This window comes from Mauremys reevesii, linkage group 2 (genome assembly GCF_016161935.1).
Source record: "Mauremys reevesii isolate NIE-2019 linkage group 2, ASM1616193v1, whole genome shotgun sequence".
NCBI lineage: Eukaryota > Metazoa > Chordata > Testudines > Geoemydidae > Mauremys > Mauremys reevesii.
This window is the reverse complement of record NC_052624.1, coordinates 11,702,788-11,726,032: the sequence shown is the minus strand read 5'-3', so window position 1 is coordinate 11,726,032 and position 23,245 is coordinate 11,702,788. Positions and strand designations below refer to the sequence as shown.

Genomic DNA, 23,245 nt, shown 5'->3' with positions numbered 1-23,245 from the left:
CATAATTGTTTGCTTCATTTTTTTTTTCTGCCCTGTGTCCGAGTCCTTTTCCTTGTCGTACGGAACAAAGAGCCACTGCATACCACTCTTTTGGTGCTGAATGCAAAGCAGTGTGATGAACTCTTTTGAGTCTGCAGTAGTTCCCTGGACCCTTTGTCTTGACTTTCTTTCCTTCCAGATCCCCTAACTCAACAAAGAGGGGTTTGGTTTACTACTTTTCTTTTTTTCTCCTTCAGATCCCTCCCTCTGCCACGTTAGCCTGGAATTGCAGTTCAACCCAGCAGCCCTGGAGTGAAATTTTCACATTTTGATTACACTGGTTAACAGGAAGGAAGCAGTCAAGTGCAGTTGCCAACTTTCTTTATCCACTGTGTTATAGTAGCTGACATGTTAAGTTTATTAGCCCAGCCGGTCACATTTTTTGTTCCCTCTTTATTTAATTCACTTACTGTCAGTTCTCTCCTATTGTAAAGTCAGCCTCCCTCTTTCCCCAACCTGAAACATGAAATCCTAGTTGCAGCCTGTTCCTCTCTCATTGCCTGTGTGCAGTGATTTCACTAGGGCTGAGCACCATGCAGTAGAAGTAGATTGTAAACAAAGCTGGCAGTGTAGAAAAAATAAAAATCAGGTTCACATTTTTTTAAAATGAAAGAAGAGTAGGTACAGGAAAGATGCTAAACTGGGAGTATTAAACTAGGGAAGTTATTGATTTTTTGCATGTACTTCACATCTGTAGCTGTCTTTTCTCTTGTTCCTTGCCTCTCAACATTTCTTCCTCAGTAATTCAAGATAAACAGGTTTTTTTGGCTAGATAATTCCTTTTTGGGGGATGGAGGGAAAGACTGTTCATTCACTTAAAGCCAACGCAGTCAAGAAGCAGAACTAAGCTATCTACAGCCACTGCTTACAGTTTATACTGATGCAGCTGTGTTGGTCAGGGGTGTGAAAAAACCACAGCCCTGATCGACGTAGCTATGCCAACAAACCTCCCTGCCTAGATGCAGCTATTGACAACAGAAGAGTGCTTCTGTCGAGGTAGCTAATGTTGTTCAGGGAGGTGGTGTTTCTACACTGGTAGAAAAACTCCTTTTGTTGGTGTCAGCAGCATCGCGCTATGCTAAATAGGCTCTGAAGTGTTGACGTAGTCCCAAAAAGTATTATAAAGCCATATTATAGAGTATGTAGGGGTTAATAATTCCACATGATTGTTTGCCTGTCACATTTCCTGGGTTGTGGGGGATGGGAATCCTTACCATGTGGGATAGGGAAACCCTTCTATAACTCTTGCAAGATGATGGTAATTAGTCAGGTTCCAAGGCCCTACTGTGTCTTGCTTTCTCATAAAGTTGTGTTCATTTCCTATACCTCTTTGAAAAAAGCATGAACATCAGAGAAACTCTAATAACCATAATAATGCTTGTGCCTATTCAAACAGACTTTATTTTTAAGGGGGTGTAGTCACATATTGAGATAAAAATAATTGCAAGTGGGTGGGAAACAGTTACTTCTGAGGTTCTTTAATGCTATCAAACTCAGCTGATGCTCACTTTCCAATTTCAAAGTGTTCCCCCACCTCCAGGACCTTGGCCAGTTTCCACATGGTTGTAGAAACTCTCAGGCAGCCTTTAGAGCGTAATGTCCCTCACCCCTGCCTTTCAGAATGGAATCCATATCTTAGATTCTCCTGTGTTCTTCCTCAGGGGGAACTGGTAAGAAAGCTGAAAGAAGAGAAGGCTCCCCAGGTGGATGTAGACAGAGCTGTAGCAGAGCTCAAGGCTCGGAAGAGGATCCTAGAAGCCAAGGTGAGTCTGAGAATTAGATCTGTGGTCTAGAGGGTTTTGCATGAGCATACTTGAATTCCTGCAGTCAAGTGGTGGTGTTTTTTAAATGCATATATTTAAAAGAGGAAGTGGAGCTCAGGGAAAGCTTGTTTATCTCACCAACAGAAGTTTGTCAATAAAAGATATTATCTCACCCACTTTGTCTCTCTATGTTTATGCTAGACTGTCTTGACCAGTAGATGCAATGTTCCAATCTACTTTTTTAACCTAGGATTCATGTTATATCAGCATGGGACTATGTACTCTCTTACCTTTTAATTATAAAGTGGTCAGTTCAGTGGCACAGATGGCAAAGGTAGTGATTGAGAGCGCTTGATAACTTCACTTACCTTAGTTCCTCCTGTTTGGCTGACGCATCAAGCAGTTCAGTTCCTCCACTGATTATGGTCGCTGGCTAGTTGTGCTACTTCTTTCCAGATGATGCCAGCGTATTCAGTATCCTCTGTCGCTGTCTTCGGACACTTCTTCCTTGGCCCCTCTCGCTTTCTCTTTTCTTCCTTGCTGTTTGTGCCACGGGGATTCAAGAGCCAGTCACTGTTGTCAGTTCGGATGCCCATGACTCCTTCCCAGCCAGTAGAGTTGTTTTATAACTTGCAGTCAACTTAAAAATCGCATGTTGTAAACAAATATATTTCTTCCCTACATTGCTGATAAGAGCTTAGATTATCAAAAGTGAAAGAATTTTTAAAATCCAGTGTGCATGTCACTATTCTTTGTTTACTTTTTGCATTTCTGTCAGCTGGCAAAATGAAACCCCTGCAAAGTCACTTTATATGTTTCACTTTCAGATTCTTTAACACAATGTTTGAGTTACAAACCTGGCAGGGGAGATTTTTGTTTAAAAACAATTCTGTTCGCTGTAACTTAACAAATTTTTAAAAAAATATTTCCAGTGACCATATTTTTTTTTTCCAAATTGAAGGCCAAATTTAAGTTGTCCATTTTTAAAATACAGTACTGTTCTGAAAAGAGGCTCTAAAAATGACATTGCGGGGTTCCAGGTTTATTGTCTTGATTTCCAGATCAGATTTGCTCAATATATGAGTAAAAATGTATCTTCCCCACACCCCCCAGCCAGCTCTGCAAACTCACCTTGTGATCTAAGAGCAGGTTCTGGGTACTTTCTGGCTTGTATATTACCAGATTAAAAAAAAAAAAAAGGGTGGTGGGGGGGAAATTCTGTTGTTAGATACATTTGGGTAACCTTATTGTCTTCAGTGGTGGTGCACTTCAGAGGGCGGAGGCTGCTCCTGTGCTTGGAACTCAGCTAATAATTAGAGCACCAGAATCAAATCTAAATAATTCAATTAGTTCTTCAAAGCAGGCCAGAGTGAGAAGTTATTTGTCTCTTAAGTCAGCAGCTATGACTGGAGATGCACAAGGAGGCAGTCTGAGTAAGACTGAGTCACTTTTCAGAGTGGAACCACGATTTAAAACCCACGATTTGCTCACGGCTAGTCTCAGTTACAGTGACTCATTTTTTTAAAATCTGTTCTCTGGTGATGTCTTGTAATCCTGGCAAACTTCATTTAGAGAGGCCATGAGTCAGGTTAGGAGTCTTGGCACCCCTTTCAGCCACTCCTTTTCCATGGGAAAGGCGTGTGTAGGATCTGGTGCAGAGGCTTGTTTGTCAGTTACACAATGTGTGTGGGCTGTATTCATATTTATTCCAGGATGACCTTGCAACACCGTCACGTGTCTTTGTCAGCACAAGTGTTGATTGTCATTCCTGTTTGGCAAGGCTTCCAGCCATGAATGTTCATCAGTGGCAACTTGAGTGGAAGGCAGCAGTGTGGATGCCTGCTGATTGGAGCCACTAGACAGTATCACGCTGGCCCTGTGACTTCCACATTGGCTGCATGTAAAGGGGAGGTGTCGCTCTAAGTGGGCACAATCGGCTTCCAAACCCTTAACGGTGCAGGGCACATCTGTGTTTGAGAGTTCCTCTGAGAGGATATAGGCTGGGCTCAGATACCAACTTATTTCCATTTTCTCAAGTCAGTAGATGACCGAGCCCTTATGCAGGGCCCAAAGATGTAGACATTCCCCTTGCAGCTATCACATGCTCCCCTCTCCGCTTCTTAAAAACAGTGAAGCCAAATAGTTTAGAGTCTCCACTCCTTCCTCGGAGTAACTGCAACATAGCCAGCTTAGCACTGAATCTCTAATAGTGACCCAACGCGTATTGGTGGTAGTGCGTGGAATCTCTATATTCTCCTATTGTTTGAGGTCTCTCCTGAAGCGCTAACCATCTTTTGCCATTCAATGTCAGGCCATGCCTCTATCATTTCCCTCTTCCCCCATCTCCTTGTCAGAAACTCTTTCCTCCCGCTGAGAAGTCCTGGCAGTTTTTGAGATGTCTCTAGTCCTTACAGAGTGTACTTCTCTCCTTCCTCAGTCTGTACTTTAAAGCTATTGTTTTGGCACTGTCAACTATCTTTCTTTAAAAACAAAACAAAACAACCTGATATCAATTTAATCAGGCAGATTTACTTATTGGTAGGGCCACACCAAATTTATGGTCCATTTTGGTCAATTTCATGGTCGTAGGATTTTTTAAAATAATAAATTTCTTGATTTCAGATATTAAAATCTGAAATTTCACTGTAACTGTAGGGGTCCTGGCCCAAAAGGGGGTGGGTCGCAAGGTTATTGTAGGGGGATCGCAGTATTGCAACCTTTCTGCTCTGCAGCTGGTGGCAGCGCTGCCTTCAGAACTGGGCAGCCAGAAGGCAGCGGCTCCTAGCCAGGAGCCCAGCTCGGAAGGCAGCAGTGCAGAAGTTAGGGTGGCATGGTATGGTATTGCCACCCTTTCTTTTGCACTGCTGCTGGCAGCGGCAATGCCTTCAGGTCTGGGCGCCTGGCCAGCACTTGCCGTTCTCCAGCCACCCAGCTCTGAAGGCAGCGCAGAAGTAAGGATTGTAATATCACAACCCACTACAATAACCTGCAATCTCCCTCCCCTCCCCCCATAACCTCCTTTTGGGTCTGGACCCCTAGTTGAGAAACACTGGTGTCCTCTGTGAAATCTGTATAGTATAGGGTAAAGGTGCACAAAAGACCAGATGCCATGGTCCGTGATGCACTTTTCATGGACGTGAATTTGGTAGGGCCCTACTTATTGGCCTGAAGCTAATGGGAGCTGCAGATGCTTTAGCATTCCTGAAAATCAGGCCTCTTTTGTTTATATGCTTAAATGTGGGTTTAGGTACCTAACTGCAAGCACCCACGTTTTAAAACGTTGGCCATAGCGCTTTAAGTTAGTGATATAAGCCAAAGCAGATTCAGAGTAAAAGGTTTTAGTTTAACCTTGCCAGAGTACCTTAGTCCACTTTATATAGTTGTTTTAGAAACAAAAAATTCTCTAAGTCATTTGTCAGAATAGATTCAGTTGCTCAAATGTCTTAATGAGGAGAAAAAACACTGGCAATAATGAATGCGGTCGGTGATCAGATATCACAGCAATGTGCTTGGTATAAGAATCTATATTAGGCGAGTAGACTGAAATTCCTATACACTTGTTTAATGAAAAGTAGGTGTTGTCTCTGCATATCTTTTGTCATAATGTGTGTTGATAATAGTTATTAAAACTTAATGGGGAAGGTGACAGCTAACGCATATGTTCTGAGTCTAAACTGTTGGTTTTTATTACCAGCATTGTTTTACTGTAATCATGTGGAATACATGGGATTGTATTTGCTTTGTCTGATATTTGAATTCAGATCACAAGAGGATGGTATAAAACACATTCCTAGTCTTCAGTCAAATGCTACCATTAGACATCTGATACCTATAGCTTATATTATGTTATACAGAAACCCCAAGTGTCTCAGAGGAAGTGTGCTTTAGAAGTAGTCGTTGCTCGTTGTACAGATGGCTAGGAAATTTCTCCTCAACATATTACAACATGGATGCTCTTCATAATCCTCATTATCAAAATCCCAGTAGCATCCAGAGCCTCCCAATACTTGTGCAAGTGTTTAAGCTCACAGAGCTCACTTTTCAAACTTGATGGCTAAATCTGGCATTTGGACATTCACCTTAGCAGTTAGGCACGTACCTTCCAATTTGAACATCCCGATCTGGGAGGTGCCTGTGAAGGCTACTTTCGAACAGAGGTCATTTTGTCCCATAATGGTGATTGAGGAAGGACTTATTTTACTGCCAGTAACTGGAACCATTGTTTATTTTCTCCCTGCCTGTTTTACAGGAGCTGGCTTTACAGCCCAAGGATGACATTGTGGACAGAACGAAAATGGAGGACACTCTGAAGCGGAGGTTTTTCTATGATCAAGCTTTTGCTATTTATGGAGGTACAAGCTTAAACAAATTTAAATTCTAATCACTTTAGGGTAGAGTGTCTGTATACGATTATGAAGTGCCATGTTCACCTGACATGTTACGTTGTTGATGATGATAATTAGGGCTCCGTGTCTGTCATGGAGGTCGCTGAAGTCATGGATTCCATGACTTTCTGCAACTTCCGTGACTTCTACAGAGGCCAGTGGGGCTGATCCCAGGGCCACCAAACAGCTGGACTGGCTCTGCAGCCAGCCGTTCGGGCAGCCCCACAGCCAACCACACTGGCTGCTGCTGGAATGGCCCTGGGGCCAGCCCGTGCAGCGGTCCCTCAGGCGAGCAGCCACTGCTCTGGCGGTCCCCGGCTGCTGGTGCTGTGTCTGGCCCCAGCAAGAGCCCCCTGGGGCGCTCCCCCCCCGGGGCGTCCCCCTCTGCAGCAGCCCTCCCAAGATTTAGTTGGGTATTTATAGTAAAAGTTATGGATAGGTCATGGGAGTGAATTTTTGTTTATTGCCCGTGACCTGTCCGTGACTTTTAGTAAAAATACCCGTGACTAAATCGTAGCCTTAATAATAATACTATGAAACATCAGTGGGTTTTTGGAAAGTTGGCTTTACCCTGTCTCGAAACTTCTTTCAAGTATGTGCGGGTGCGAGTTCCATCTTGTGCTTTCGGAATGCAAATAGGAAGATCAGAGAGAGAATGTACGCTGTCCAGGGAACTAATGGAAATAGGGTGGCTGGGGATTTTTTTAAAAGCCAAGTGATTACCTTCTTTCCTAATATCCGCACGTCTTTCTCTGAACTTTCCTGGCCAAGTTAATGTTAACATCACTCAAATACCAGATTCTGCTGCTGCTCTCGATCCTGTTACTGCGGTGAAACTCTTGTCAAGGAGTTGCACTGAGCAAGTGGTTAAATATGGTAGTCAAACCTTTTCAGATAACCAGATGTGGTTCTCAACCAGGGGTATGTGTAGGGTATGCAGAAGGGGTACATCAACTCATCTAGATATTTGCCTAGTTTTACAGCAGGCTATATAAAAAACACTAGCCAAGTCAGTACAAACTAAAATTTCATGCAGACAGTGACTTGTTTATGCTTCTCTATATACTATACACTGCAATGTAAGTACAATATTCATATTCCTATTGATATATTTTTAATTTACCATATATACTCGTTCATTAGCCTGTTCGTTTATAAGCCGACCCCCCCCAAAATAGCTGGGTTAAAAATAGCAAAAACTAAATGACCCTTTCATTAGCTGACCCTATATTTCACGGGGTTGGAAGATTTTGGCTCCTGGCCAGTCAGGGTAAGCCGCTGGCGGGTCGGGACGTTTTGTTTACTCGGCGCGTCTGCAGGCATGGAGCCCCTCAGCTCCCAGTGACCACGGTTCGCCGTTCCCAGCCCAATTAGGGCTCCATGCCTGCAGACGCTCCAGGTAAACAAAACAACAATGTTTTGTAAGCACCCTGGCGGGCTGGGCCGGTTTGTTTACCTGCTGTGTCGGCAGGTTTGGCCGATCGCCGCTCCCACTGGCTGCGGTTCACCGCTCCAGGCCAATGGGGGTGTCGGGAAGTGGCGGCCAGCACATCCCTCGGCCCGCGCCACTTCCCGTTGCCCCCATTGGCCTGGAGCGGCGATCGGCCAAACCCGTGGATGCGGCAGGTAAACAAACCAGCTCCTGGCGGGCCGCGGGCCAAAGGTTCCGATCCCTGGATTAGATATTCAATTCAATGATTCCATCGAGTTTAAAATCATCACATTGTGGTGTAGACCCATTTATAAGCCGAACCCCGCTCTTCGATGCATCACCTCTTTTTACCAAAAATATTCGGCTTATGAACAAGTATATACGGTATATGGAAAGAATGAGAAAGTCAGCAATTTTCCAGTACTAGTGAGCTGTGACACTTTTTTGAATTTTTATGTTTGATTTTGTAAGCAAGTAGTTTTTAAGTGAGGTGAAACTTGAGGTACTCGAGACAAATCAGACTCCTGCAAGGGGTACAGTAGTTTGGAACAGTTGAGAGCCACTGCATTAGAGTAGCGCTGTCTGTCAGGCTGCGTGTCTTTCCTGTGGTGTGACCTCAAATTCCAGAGTAAATTTTCAGTGTCGCGTTTACAGGCTGACAGTCTGGGCCTTCCTGCTCTTTTCTTTCATTGTAACGTAACGTATTTGCTACTCTCCTTTCATCATTAAGTATAAACTGGTGGGTGTACATACGGGTGTACGCATTGTGTTACAGTATAGCTTCCCCGCAGAGTATACGAGTGTCCATCTTCTCTCTGTATGCAGCTCCCTCCTCCAAATACATTTTCTTCCACGCACTCCCCACTGGAGGAGGAAGTGTGGTTTGTATATTTATAGACCATGTATCTGAATCTGGTTGAGTTTTGGCCACAAGCTGATCACCCAGTGCACTGTGGGACTGAACTGTATTAACTTTCTCACCTAGGGCCCAATTCTTGTAGGTACTGAGCACTTCCAACACTTGGCAGGATCGATCCTTCCCATTGTAAGCTTTCGAAGGCAGAGCCTGTTTCACTCTGGTTCGTACGAAGAAGCTCGTACTCTGAGGGTGCCCAATAAATAACCTTGGACTGACACCTAAAATTTGAAACATTGTAGTTTGTGGGCTTTGGGTTTTTTTAATCAAAACAAAACTGCTGTGTAAGATGGTGTAACCCATATTTTACTTCTCTCGTAGGTGTTAGTGGCCTGTATGACTTCGGGCCTGTTGGATGTGCTTTGAAGAACAACATTATCCAAGCTTGGAGGCTGCACTTTATACAGGAGGATCAGATTCTAGAGATAGACTGCACCATGCTCACCCCAGAGCCAGTTCTGAAGTAAATATGGGCCCTTCTTCTTGCAGTGTGTGTTCATTTCTGGTAGTGATAGATTTCTTTGCAAGCCCTTGTAAAAATAACCACAGGAATATGAGACTAGGTCACCCAGTTTGCTACCCTGATACCTTGTAGCAATGCAGAATATCTAGGTGGCTGCACTTAGCTAGGTAGGTAGTGGAAGCTGCTGTTCAAGTAGATATCTACCAAAGATTTGTATATGGGTCCCATTATCGTAATAGCTCAGAGCCCCACAGTCTGTAGTGGATTTATCCTCATAATCCCCCTGTGAGTTAGGGTGGTGCTCATATCCCCATTTTACAGATGGAGGAACTGAGTCACCGAGACTGTGACTTGCCTCAGGGTCTCACAGGAAGTGTGGTAGAGCAGGGACTTGAACTCGGATCTCCCAAGTTTTAGATTAGTGCCCTAACCACTGCACATTGCTTCCTCTCCATGTGGAAGCCTGGCAGAAATCACCACCATCCATTAACGGTACAGCTATTAATGGTACCAGCCGTGGAGACTGAAGTCCTTTGTTTATCCACAGCACAGGTAGAGCAGAGAAAGCAGCAAAGCAATAGGCCTCATACAGCTCCCGAAAGGTGCCTCAGCCCTGCCCTGGAGGCAACACCTCGAAGGGTGAGAGTGTAATTCAGCCTCCATCCCTCTCCCGTCCCTAGCACCTCTGCTCAACTGGCAGCCAGGGTGCTTCGTGTGCTCATGGCTGCATGGTGTGGTGTGGGTGCTTTCTGGGAATTGGACTGAGATCACTGAGATGGGTCAATGAGCCAGCACTGGATAGTAAAGACTTTCACCTGGTAACAGCTTGAGTCACACTCAAACCTGTGACGGAAGAATGAGTGTCCAAATCCCACTGCTAGTCACCTGACCCATCGAGTTCCCCCCACAAATGCATCCTTATCTTGCTCCAGTAATTATGCAGTAAACAAAAGAGAACGTGGTGCTATTTTACTCGCCCAATGTATGAACCTAAAATGGATTTGGGGTAAGGGGGGTATCCAGGCTTTCTCAAGGATCCTTATGGCCACAGACGATTTCTGAATGAGGAAACTACTAAATACAGGTCTGTAAACTGAAGCAAGAATGAGCCTGCACTTTGGTTGTTTGGTTTAGAGGAGCTCTCTTTAATGTCGGTCTTCATTGTGGGCTCACATGCTACTCTGGTGCTGTCAAGTGACCATATGTGTTTCTAAAGTAGTGTCTTCCGTTCCAGGACCTCTGGCCATGTAGAAAAATTTGCTGACTTCATGGTGAAAGATGTGAAAAATGGGGAGTGTTTTCGTGCTGATCATCTCTTAAAAGGTACATTCTGAGGGCAGGACTGGCTGAGACATTCCTTGTGAGTGCTTTTTGCTCCGTAGGGGAATGCCCTGCTTATGAGGATAAACAAGATGACCTAGTAAATCTCTTGCATATTAATGTCTATGGTTCAGTAAGGGAGACATTCACCCCAGCGTAGGTGACCCTTGCAAGCCCTCCACCTGATTTAAACATTGTGTTAAGGTCTGAAGTGATGCATGGGACCCCTGCAGTGGAAGGATTTTCACCTAATAGAAATAGTGTACAACAAAGATCTCATTTTTATTTTCTAGTAATTCATAGATTAAGCCACAAGGGATCATTGGATCATCTAGTCTGGCTTCCTGCATAACAAGCCTGACCTTCCATCTAACAAATCTAAACAAAGCACACAACGGCCATGCTTTAGTCTTATTTTTCTTATTGTTCTGGTGTTGGCTGAAACTTGCTTTTTGATCGAATCTCAGGTTAAATTTACTAGAGAGATGGTTGCAGGACAAAGCTGCTGGACTGGACTTGTTTCGTGGAAGAGGCATTTCGAGGGTCCTGTTGAGCTTTATATGCTCAGAATCTAGCCTACATTGGAGGTTTTAAACATGTACCCTGGGCATCTTCTCAGGTTGCAAAATCAGTGTGATTCTTTACAATTGTTTAATACAAATCAACCATGGAATCCTAGACACTGGAGATGGAACAGATCTACCTCTTGTCCATTCCCCGGTCAAGTGACGGATGGGTGCAGTCTGGCTTTAAATGGCTCATGCCAAAGGGACTTCCATCATTTCCCCTGGTGATATTGTTCTGCATCTAATAGATATTAGCATTAAGAAGTGGTCTCAGAATATTCAACTTAATATTTTCTTTGCCTTTTATATAACATGCTAACCAAGAGTGTGTATGTCCCCTCTATGGCTGATCCACAGAGGAAAGCCACCTGTTACTATCTGCTAGTGGACCAAATCGTTTTGTTCAAGTGGTAGAGATCTGTACTTTGGATCTAGAGGTCCTGGGTTCAACTCCCCACTGATCACTTGTCCTGTGGAGGGTCGCTACACTTAATAAGAAAAGAAAAGGCTGTGCAAGCTAGTAGCAGTGAATTCGTATGTATGTGCATGAACACACGATAGAAGGAAAAGCCTTTCTGAAATGGGAATAGATTTCACTCTCACGCTTCCAGTGCCTTACCCAGAGTGGGTTTAAAATAAGGGGCGGGGGAGGAAAGAGTGACACGGGTCCTGTTTGCTAAATATACGCAACATACCCCATCGTCCTCTCTCAACAGGAAACTAGAGAATGTCAGAAATAACAAATTGGAAACACTGGGCCACATCCTCAGCTGGTGTAAATCAGCGTAACCCCACTGACTTCCATGGAGCTACAGTGATTCACATGAGCTGGGAATCTGGCCCATTGCGTTTTGTCCGGTGGGAATGTACATGTACTCATGCTTTATAATCCTCTTGATTCATACAGTTTTAGGGTTAGAGTGGTTCGGTGATATTGCTCAAATGTGAACTGATTCCCTACTTCCAATGCTTACAGCTCACTTGCAGAAGCTGATGTCTGACAAGAAATGTACAGCTGAGAAAAAGACAGAAATGGAAAACGTTTTAACACAGGTCAGTGCTTGAACAGAGGATGATGAAAACTGGATAGATGACGTGGCAGAGATGAGGTGCGGTACAAACATCCAAGAGTGGCATCCTGTCCCGTCTCCCTAAGAGAAGAAGCACATGCCACTTCCCACATCTGTTGTTAACCTTCCACTGGGCACCGTTTTTTCAAGCAGACATGAAGGCTGTAGCATTAGACGTAAATGTCCCAAATAAGCACATCCCCCTATATGCCCATCAGTCTCCTAAATATACTTAAGATGCTGCTTTCCTTAAAGGAAATGTTCCTTTGGAAAACAGCTCAGAGGGCCCTATCGGCATCAAAGCTGCTATAGCATCACTTTGTGACCGGGGGCAGAATTTGTGGACCTTGCTCAGATGTCTGCACCCCATGTGCCCATTACCTCACCGGGCTCACTGTGCCTCTGTGTACAGGAGGTTTTTTGGTTAAGCAGATCCACCACCTATTGCTCTTCAGAGAGAGACTGGTCTCATGCATGCTTCTGCAGCCAGACGGTTGCAGATCTGTCCAGAGAGCATCTCTGTGGCCAGCCTCGTGAAGAGGATTGCACCCCTGTTGAGCCTCCCAACGCCCAGTCATATGCAAGGCTCAGCCATTTGGGCCGTATGCAAGGGACAAGAATTATATCTGTAAGGTTTGGTGGTAGCTTTTTAAATAATTTTTGTACTGGATCAAAACCTGTGGTGATGTCTCTAGATACTTGAATTGTTTCTCTGTTTAAGTTGCTCCTGTTTACCATTAGCATGGTTAGTGCTGCAGGCTAACATTCCTGGGCTGCAGTGTGTAGAGATTTGTCTTCATTTAGTTTGTTTTTTGATGTTCGTTCCCATGGCTTTTAGAATAAGTGCTTTCACAGCCGCATACAGTGCAGATGGCTCTCTCCAGATATAGTACTGTGTATCTCAGTGTATTGCATCACAGAGTCCTGGTCAATAACTCTTCCACAGTACAGTACTGAACTTTGACCCTGTTACATTTGTCCCTTTGTGCTGTCCCCTGCTGTAGCTGGAAACTTGATGTAAAGCTGGCACTGCTCTCAGTGTTAGACACTATTAATATGGGAATCTCCCTGTCTGCTCCTAGTTGGGAGCTCTCTCTGATATGCCAGGGATCATAGAAGTTAGGGTTGGACAAGGCCTGTTTGATCACCAAGTCCAATTCTCAATGATCTCTGCCACTGTGAGGTGTGGTTACCTTGATAGAGGACCTATCTAATATTGAACACTACAGGTTAAACTAGTAGTTCAGCAGTTCTTTTAAATCAGTCTCTCTCACACAGCTGTCTGGGATCTCCTTCTGCTCTGATTTATAGGGGAGACGGGAGGAGGCAGGGCCCTGTAAGGGTGGCGACATCTCACTCATGGAAACCTCCAGTTAACAAATTGCCGTTAGACTTAGTACGCAGTATGCTTGTGGAACCTCTTTAATGCTGCAGTCAACTTCTCTGCTGCAGATGTGCTCGGCAGCGCTGTCATGCAAGGTGTGATGCTTGGCATGGGTTGTCTGGCGCAGCAGGTAATTACAGGGCTGTGGAAGGAAGAAGACATGAAAGGAGGCAAAACATTGCAGAAATTGTAGTTGACTTTCTTCTTCTCCCTCCCAGCAATTCCCTTTTTTCTGCCTCCCTCCTGCCCTGGCTGGTTTGATTGGAACTGTTCAGAAGGAGGTTCTCTGTAGGTGGTGGTGCCATCCTAGTGACTCGGTTGCCACTTCATACCCAACCTCAGAGCTTGCACCTCTAAAAAGATTGCAGGCCGTGAAAGGCTCTGGCCTGCAGCTGAGCCATAGACCCCTAAGGTTAACTTCGGCCCATAGTTTTTCAAAACATGTTCTTCTATCCCTGCTACAAACCTTAGCTCTCACCCCAAATAAAACACAGGGTTCCAGTCCTATAACAATCTCTTCCAGTGTGTTCCTGAACTCGTGTTTAATAATAGATGGGAAGGGGGCGAACCATCACTGCTTTAACCTTGTCTTGTCATTTTAAAATAACCATCCTTGTGTTTTGTTGCTAGTTGGACAACTACAGTCAGCAAGAGCTCGCCGATCTCTTTGTGAATTACAACGTGAAGTCTCCCGTCACGGGGAACGACCTGTCCCCTCCTGTGTCTTTCAATCTGATGTTCAAGACCTCCATTGGGCCTGGAGGAAACATGCCGGGGTAGGTAGCAGCCTCATGCTGCCCGTTTTCTTTTGGCATGTGGCTACGAGTGACTGTAATTTTCCACTGCCCAGGATTGGAAATGAGATCTGTACGAAACTGAAAACAAGCTACTCATGCAGCCTTCCCTCTGCAATTCGCTCCTGCCCAGTCTCTTCCCCAGGCTGCTGTAGAGCTGCTATTGCAAAATAGACTCGTGGACTCTTAAGATGAGAAGGACCATCATGGCTGTAGTCGCCCATGCAGTTCTTGTGCGCCTGCTCTACTCGAGAGGCTGTAGTGGCTGGCGGATGTATGTCATTGTAGGCTAGATTGTGTGGCACAGGCCCTGGACTCCTGTTCCCCTTGCAACAGAACATTATTGGTTCCACAGGTGACCTCTGTGGCTAAGCAGGAAGGGGCGTGAAGCTAGTCTGTCATAATGTTAGTTACGTAGCAAAGGTAGCCGTCATGTGTGGCCCGTGGCCGCCATCTTGGTTGATGCTCCAAAGATTGACCTGGGGACCTCCGGAGCTAAACGCATGGGCTGCTACGGCTTGGGGTAAAGATCCAGGCTCTCTAGCTGAGGCTGTAACAGACTCCTCCTCTGTGGACTGGCCCAGAGCAGGACATGGAACACCCACTCACCAGTGGGCTATGTTAGCATTAGCGCCGGAAGCCTTAAATGAGCTTAGAAAAAGATGAGGCCATGGCTGATCTGTGTATATAATTACCCTGGGAGGGTTCTATAATTGCTGGGGTTCATAAGGGCAGCATTGCTGGACTTGCTTCACCTCCATATGTGCCACTATTGGAGGGGTACAAAGAGGATAAGCATGGCCCCTGAATTTATAAGAAGAGCTGCAATCAGAAAGGTGAGTGGACCATCCCTTGCTCTCCTTGAACCCTAGGTGCAGCACCTGAATCAGCCTTTGCTGCTGTAAAGAAAGCAAGTCTTGGTGCTTGTTGATAATCTGTGGTTTCCTGTTGAACTCCGCATGGTTGCTGCTTCTGAGAACTACAGTGCATGTTGCCTTGATGTTTTGTGCCTGGAATTAGAGACCTGAGATGAAAACAAAGCTGCCTCATTTTTTGCATTGAAACAAAGTTTGTCTTGTTTCCCCTCCATTCACCCACATATGTCTTGTTTTTCTTTCAGCTATCTGAGGCCAGAAACTGCACAGGGAATTTTCCTCAACTTCAAACGCCTTTTGGAATTTAATCAAGGCAAACTGCCTTTCGCTGCTGCCCAGATTGGAAATTCCTTCAGGAACGAGATCTCACCCCGTTCTGGCCTCATCCGAGTCAGGTACTGCAAACCTTTTCCCCCACCAGAACATCTGGCAGGTGATCAGCTGCCTCTCGGGAAATCAAAGCTCCATTTGGTCTGGGTGTCCTTTTCACTGATTTTCCATCCACCCTGTTCTTTGGGAGAATGTCTTGTGCGTTGTAAAAGGCTCCGAGTAGCTGCATAATAAACGCCTTAAAGTAATCAGAGTTCACTGGCAAAAAGTATCTTGGTTATGAGACTCTTGCTTCAGAAACATTGATAAGAATTTGTATTGGGCATGAAAACTTGGCATGAAAACCTGGTTAGACCTTGAGACAAAAAAAACTACTCCAATCTTAGATCATATGACAAAGAACAAACAGGGACTTTATCTCTTAGATAAGGTGCTACGGGACATTGGTCAAGCAAGAGACCCTCAGATCTTCAAAGCCTTCTGCTTAGGATACATGGCATCTGAAGTGGGTACAATATTCAATTTCCCTGCCCTAGAATGCACTAGGAGTACCTCCTAAAATGTTCATGGAGTTTCCACAGACTTCAGTGGGTGAGAGATTGTGCAGCTAAAGCTTTGAGGAATTTACCTGTAAGCTGATCGCTTTGTGCGTGGCTAGTTGAAAAAAAAAGAAACCTGCCCACCTGACAGAGCTCATAAAAGCTTGGTCAAGAAACCAAAAATGGACCTATTTCACTTTTTAATGATGGCCTTAGTATTGAAACTGTGTCTTTTCTATGTAGATATCTTGTCCCCTGGTATGTTTGGCATTGCAGCTCTGGTTCGCAGACCCAGATTCTGATCTCTGATTGAAACTTCTTTAGCTTCTGATTGATGTCAGTGGAATTACTCTGCAGTTACACACAGTGCATGTTGTAAAATTGATAACTGATTAACATAATGACGTTTTATGGCATTAGCAGGGTGCAGTGGCATTACTGGCACTGAGGTTTTTTCAGCCCTCCTGTTCTCCTAATTACATCTGTAAACTGATGGTTCTTGTCACCGAAACCCTTATCCAATACAATATAAATTATAGACTTGTGATACTTTCATAGGAAATTGTGCTATAATTTTTTGCAGTAGAATAACATCCTGGTGCTTGCAAAATAAACTTAAAATTTTTAGTGATTATACAAAACTCTCTTTCTTTAAGGTTCCTGATCACAAAGTAACTCACTGCTAAGCAATTTGAGGTACTGAAGTTAAGAAAGACCTAATGTATAAATATATACATAGTGAAGCAATAATGTAAAAGAGAACATGCACCATTGTTTAATATGGAGATATACCTATCTCATAGAGCTGGAAGGGACCTTGAAAGCCTTCACAGCAGGGCCAAGTACTGTCCCTGACAGATTTTTTTGCCCCCGATCCCTAAATGGCCCCCTCAAGGATTGAACTCACAACCCTGAGTTTAGCAGGCCAATGCTCAAACCACTGAGCTATCCCTATCCCCTCTAAGAGGTGGGTTTGCTGCATGTTGCTATCTTAGCGCTTCTCTTGTCTGAGGCTCTTTCACTTAAACAGGATCTCTGAGGAAAAACAATGAGATCCACCTTTGGGGAAATTTTCCACCATGAGTGCCTGTTAATGTATTTACTCTATTTTACTGCAGGCAAACCAATTGCAAAAGTATCTTGCATGACAAGAGCCTTCATTTAAACACTCAAACAGAAGGCCTGGTTTTCAGAGGGGTGAGCCAGCTGCAATGTCTGCTGAAGTCACTGAGCACCCACATCTCCCATTACCACCAGAAGTCAGGCTATTTAGGGATGTAAATATGGATTTAGGTGCCCAACTTTAGTCTCCCACTTCTGAAAATGTTGTCCTGTGTCACTGAGTCGTTCCCCTGGCACAGCCATCTCAATGTCATGCAGTTAAAATTTGGCTTGTTGGATGGGGGATCATGGACTATTTCTTAATTTCTGTCTTTATGATGCCATGCAGAATACTTTTGCCATCTGTTTGCTTGTTTGCAGTAAAGCAAAGTAAGTAAACAAATGTTTCTTGTTAGACGGCCTGCATTGAATACTGGAAAACCTTGCAGTTTTAAATCTTATCTATGCTGTTAAACAGAATAGTGCTGGAGCTTCCAGTATTGCATTTTTAAAGATGTACCATGAGTGGTTCTCTTCTCTCCTCCCCCCTCCCCCCCCCAATAAAGCTTTCTAACTAGATTTCACAAGGTTATCAGGGTGAGGCCAGGTCATAACTTGTGTGAGAGACCTCCAGAGGATACACATGATTTAGGAAAGGATTTGGGTATTTCAGTAGGTGGCATTCTTCCCTCTGAGTCAGTGATGTGATAACCAACGTCTAAAGCAGTGGTTCTCAAACTTTTGTACTGGTGACCCCTTTCACACAGCAAGCCTCTGAGTGCGCCCCCTGCCCCTTATGAATTAAAAACTCTTTTTAAAATATTTAACACTATTATAAATGCTAGAGTGAAGCGTAGTTTGGGGCAGAGGCTGACAGCTTGCAACCCCCTGAGGGGTCCCAACCCCCAGTTTGAGAACCCCTGGCCTAAAGGCTTCCAAGAGAATTTGTAGGTACCTTTTAATAGAAGCTAAAGGGGGTGGGGAAACGCTCCAACATCTGAAGAAAAGTGGCGTGTTATCTAATCTGTTTGTTCCCTTGGCACTGCACTTGGTGGTGTTTTAACTCCTGATTTGCGTTTTTAACAGGCTAGAGCACATTTAAAAGGCTGGTGGGGAAGGTTCTTCCTGGGAAGTGTGCATTAATGCTAGCATGTGGCTCTGTGTTCTGCTTAGAGAATTCACCATGGCAGAAATTGAGCACTTTGTGGATCCCAGTGAGAAGTATCACCCCAAGTTCCAGAGTGTGGCAGATCTCCACATCCTCCTGTACTCCTCCAAAGCCCAGGTCAGTGGGCAGTCCGCCCACATGATGCGTCTGGGAGATGCTGTTGAGCAGGTAATGTTACTCGCATGACCATTCATAACTTAATTCTATAGCATGCTTGCAGGGGTAAATTAATTCCAAACTTGTACATCAGGAGTACCTTCATGGAGTCCAGTGGAGTTACTCCACGTGGGCACCTGTGAGATCAAAATCTGGCCTTCATCAGTACGGAAAGGACACAGTCAGGTAGCACTGTTGCATAGGTTAGGCTTCCAGGTTAGTTTTTGGGAGAGGGAGCACGTTAGGGGTACAAGACCTGCTAAAAGGCTGGGGGCAGCCTGAGAATCCAGACCTCCTTTTTGCATCACTGGCACCAATACGCTGTGTTGGGTTTGAATCCCGAAAACCCTGATTCTTCATCCGAGTGAGTTAAAGAAAGAACACGGCTGGTCACCTAAAAATAGACACTGAATGATCTAATACAGAAACGCATTTTGACTGAAAATCCTTTAGGTTGGGAGCCATCTTTTTGTTCTGGTTGTGCAGAGATTAGCACAATGGGGTCCGGTCCATGACTGAGGTTGATAAGCGTTACCACAGTGTAAATAACATGCACTGTTGTATAAAAAATATACTGTTATGTCTGTACGTGTTGGAGACTTTTTGGTACAATTCTTTGTTGATATTAGATGTTTGTAACAGAACGTTGGTGACTGTTGTATTGATGGTATGAGATGACTGGTAGCACATGGGGAGGGGTTTGTCTTGCAAATTAATGCAAAAAGAACAAAACAACCTCACACAAACTGTCAATATGATAATTAAAGATGATTCATCAATAACTCTGCTCAAATTCCCGGCATCCAAAGTGATGCCCCTTTGGAGGGGTGGGGCCAGAAGCGATGGGAGGGAGTAAGAAAACTCTTTCCCTATCCCCTCCTTTTCATCTTAGCCTCTACGTATGTTGTTCTTTAGGACCTGATCTAAACCCTTTGGACTCAGGTTCTGGGTCAGATTAAAAAAAACACTTGCTCCTCCAGAGCCTCTAATCCTGTTAATGGTTTTTCTTTGAACTCTCCCCATTGTGGGGCCCGTGCATTGAGCCTGGTAGGCATGGATTCCCACTGCCTTACAGGCATTCCAAAACACCCCCTGAGGTAGCTTTGTAGAAACCCCATTTTAGAGGTGGAAAATCAAGTGCAGAGAGTCCGAATGACTCGCCCAAGGTCCCACAGCAAACCAAGGGCAGTGCCGGGAACAGAACCCAGGAGTCCTGACTCCCAGTTTCCCTGTCTTAATCATTAAACCTTCCCTCCATAATCTACAGAGCTACACTTCTGAACTCTAGTATTTAAAGGTGGACTTTTCATAGATTCCAAGGCCAGAAAGGATCATAGTGATCATCTGGTTCTGACTTCCTGTATAACACACACCATAGAACTTCCTCGAAGTAATTTCTAGAACGCCTCTTTCAGCAAAGCATCCACTCTTGATTTAAAAAGTGCCCGCGATGGAGACTCCATCATAACCCTTGGTAAATTGTTCCAATGGTTAATTACTCGCTCTATTAAAAATTTACACCTTGTTTCCAGTCTGAATTGATCTTGTTTCAACTTCCAGACGTTGGCTTGTGTTATACCTCTCTCTGCTAGACCAAAGAGCCCATTGTCAAATGTTTGTTTCTCTGGGTACAGTGGAAAGATGTTGTGTGGTATTCTGCTACATGGCAAGTTCAGTAGTTTCAGTCACAAATGATGCGCTTGCAGCACTTTCATTGGGAGATGTTACTGCGCAGTACAGAGATTCTGCTGTACTGAGCTCATGATGCAGTGGGTTTCAGGAAACATATTGTATCTCAGTTTACCACATGCAAGAAGTTGTCCCTCTAAAGGGAAGTAATATCTGCTGTCTCCAGTCTTTCCCAGGCAACAAAATGATGTTGTGGAAATTAACAAAGTGTTTTTTTTCTCTCTCTCTCTCTCTAGGGTGTGATCAATAACTCTGTACTAGGTTACTTCATTGGCAGAATCTACCTCTACCTTATAAAGGTTGGTGTATCCCCGGATAAGCTGCGCTTCCGACAGCACATGGAGAACGAGATGGCTCATTATGCCTGTGACTGCTGGGATGCAGAGTCCAAAACATCCTATGTAAGTTGCAGGATTAAACCTACCAGCAGGGTCTTGAGTTGCGCTTTCCCCATGCACTGATACGTTCCTAGCCTGGCACGCCACTAGTAAGATGGCCTCCCAACTCTATTTATTAAAGCAAAGAAATTAAACAGGTAGGTTTAAGGCTGGCTCTCCTCTCTGTTCAGCTTCATGCTCGCACAGCTCCATTGACTACAGTGGAGTTGCTCCTGATTTACGACTGCTGTAAGGGAACGTTCGCCGCCGTGCAGAAGGAACATGTGATGTAAACCCTAGTCAGAGGACATAAGTGGCATGTGGATGAATTGCACCCAAGTGAGAAGAGAATTAGGCCCGTGTGGCTTCCAGCTTGTTACCCCAATAAAATCAGTGGTGGAGGAGACAGTACTGCTGGAACTGTTTACCCAAAGCAGCTTCCTTCCTGCTCCATCCCCAGCCCCCCTTTGACTATGAGGGCTAAAAAAAGGGACTCCCTGCTGCTGGGCCAGCTAGTTCTACAGGAGCTGTTTTCCCAGCACCTCTTTTCCTACTCCACCCCCGCTCCCCCTTTGCTGCTGGAAGAATTTTGTGATGTCGGGACTTAGTGTACACTGTGCTTTCCTCTGATTATTTGTTTGGGCTCTTAAGATCTTGGGTGTATATATATATTTTTTTTAGTGACCAGGAAGGTTTGTTAAGGGTGTAGCAGATGTTGAAACCCTCCTTATTGCATGTTTTTAGAGAGCTTATTGCTACTTCTAAAAATCTCGTTGGCGCTCTTTATATTAGTCAGCAGTGATATTTTTGAATGGAAGCTTCTTAGGGGGTTCTCCTATTGATCAGTTATGGCAACTGGAAAGAGAAGAAGCCTCACGTGTAAGAGAATCAGATCAAATCCTTTGGCTGGAATTGGGTAGGGAGAATGAGCAGTTTTCCCGTTAGAGTAAAGCCCTCTTTGCACCTGACTAGTCTTTTCAGGTGGGACAGGGTCCACTAATTCTCAGACTGCTGAAACTACTTTGAGAATTCCATGGAATTGAATCACAAGACTGGGTCAGAAGGCCGATGGAATTCTGCCAGCCACTACGAACGTAGGCCCTACCATCGCAGTGAGCTTCTCATGGCAGATCCCTGTGAGAGGCTCCGTTGAAGTCAAGAGGGCCAAACGGGGTTGTTTTCTGCATACTCAAAGGAAGGCCCATGCAGAGCTCATTACAGGATGGGGGCTTTAGGAACATAGTACCAGAAGGGACCTCCTCGGTCATGGAATCCAGTCCTCTGCTCTTCTAGGGTTGGATAGATGGTTCTGTTAATTAAGAGTTTGCTTTAGTTTAAGGTATGAGTAAGGATCTCCAGGTTTGGCTCTGTATAGGTAAAAATACAAGTGTTCTGGCTGAACATTAATCATCTCAACTCCTTATTGAAATAGCTGTGGGGTTGGCCATCAGTAGTGTGTCATCACAGCCCACTAATGGATGTTGGTACTATGTGTAAGGTTGTACCAAACTTCTAAGCTCAAGAAGCACTGGAGCTTGCCTGAAACTGAATCATCCCTTCATAGAAGAATCCTGTAGAACTGAAGAGAGAAGGATTTCTCTGTTCCTACAGAATGTTTAAACCAACTTACAGAATTGTGTAGCAGTGGTATAATTCTACAGGATGGTTTAAAAATTCTGTAGAAATTGTCTATAGTATGTCTAATAGGTTTTTCTGTCATACCCTATTGGTTTCCTCCCTGTAAAATTCTGTAGGACTTTCCTGCATGGAATGTGTTGGAGCACAGGGATGTTTCCTGTACACACATCCTCGTTGGGTATGCCTACACTGAAGAAGAGCTTTGTGTAAGCACAAAAGCATCTCTTTCACCAACAGAAGTTGGTCCATTAAAAGGCATTACCTCACCCACCTTGTGTCTCGAATACTGTGGAGCCAACACGGATACAGCAACACTGCATGCAGCACATTTAGATGTACCCAAGCAAGCTTTGAGCTAGCTAGCTCAAATAACAATAGCAGTGAAGCTGCACAAGCCTACCCTGATATGTACTTGAATGGCTGGCCTGTGCTGAGGTGGTATCTGGGCTATCTTCCGAGCCTGCTTGGGTATTCACACCTCTGATTGCAACGTAGGCATGCCCTTTGAGTCCTTCTCTTGCCAATTGGAATTTCATGCAAGCGGGTTTTGACTGCATGTACATGTGCATACACACACACTAGCACAACAGAATGAATGGAGAAGACCAACGCACCTTGTCTCATGTATGGCCACATTGTAAACCAAACAGCTCACTGGTTTTGCTAAACAGATTTGGAATTCATGGGCAGTGCTTCGTGCCAATTAATTTGTTTACAGACGCTTCCTTTCCACAGATATGAACATATACAAGGAAATGCTTCAGTCAGTTGTGAATCATGTGACTTAGCTCTTAAGCATGCATCTTTGACAGTTGTAAAGAGGCGAGTTGGTTACTCTTCCCCAAGCTCATGAAGTGATAAAATCCCCAATGATACCCAGTTACTCAGCCCATCTCATGCACGCTGATGTGAATCTAAAAAACCTACGCTGTTACCCAGGTCCTCAGCTGGCATAAGTCTGTGTAGTTCCACCAGCCTCACTAGAGAACCTGGCCGTGCATGTGCACCTCTACCTCGATCTAACGCTGTCCTTGGGAGCCAAAAAATCTTACCGCGTTATAGGTGAAACCGGGCTGTTTTGAACTTGCTTTGATCCACCGGAGTGCGCAGCCCTGCCTCCCTCCTTCCCCCCCCTCCTCCTCCCCCGGAGCACTGCTTTACCGCGTTGTATCCAAATTAGTGTTCTATCGGGTGGCATTATATCGAGGTGGCGGTGTATATGCACCTTGTATTTTACATA

General features: G+C 44.7%; 1 protein-coding gene across 2 annotated transcripts in view; it reads left to right on the top strand.

Moving 5' to 3' along the window:
• GARS1 (glycyl-tRNA synthetase 1) overlaps positions 1 to 23,245 on the top strand; it is a 38,070-nt gene that overhangs the window by 2,345 nt on the left and 12,480 nt on the right. The window contains exons 2-10 of one of the 2 annotated variants that reach the window (XM_039526566.1): positions 1,701 to 1,802; positions 6,052 to 6,154; positions 8,857 to 8,998; positions 10,233 to 10,321; positions 11,861 to 11,937; positions 13,969 to 14,114; positions 15,253 to 15,402; positions 18,151 to 18,313; positions 20,227 to 20,391. In XM_039526566.1, coding sequence (XP_039382500.1) covers positions 1,701 to 1,802; positions 6,052 to 6,154; positions 8,857 to 8,998; positions 10,233 to 10,321; positions 11,861 to 11,937; positions 13,969 to 14,114; positions 15,253 to 15,402; positions 18,151 to 18,313; positions 20,227 to 20,391 — 1,137 coding nt within the window. Of the gene's footprint in view, positions 1 to 1,505; positions 1,803 to 6,051; positions 6,155 to 8,856; positions 8,999 to 10,232; positions 10,322 to 11,860; positions 11,938 to 13,968; positions 14,115 to 15,252; positions 15,403 to 18,150; positions 18,314 to 20,226; positions 20,392 to 23,245 lie in introns of those variants that run through there. The other variant, XM_039526565.1, reaches the window with a different exon arrangement.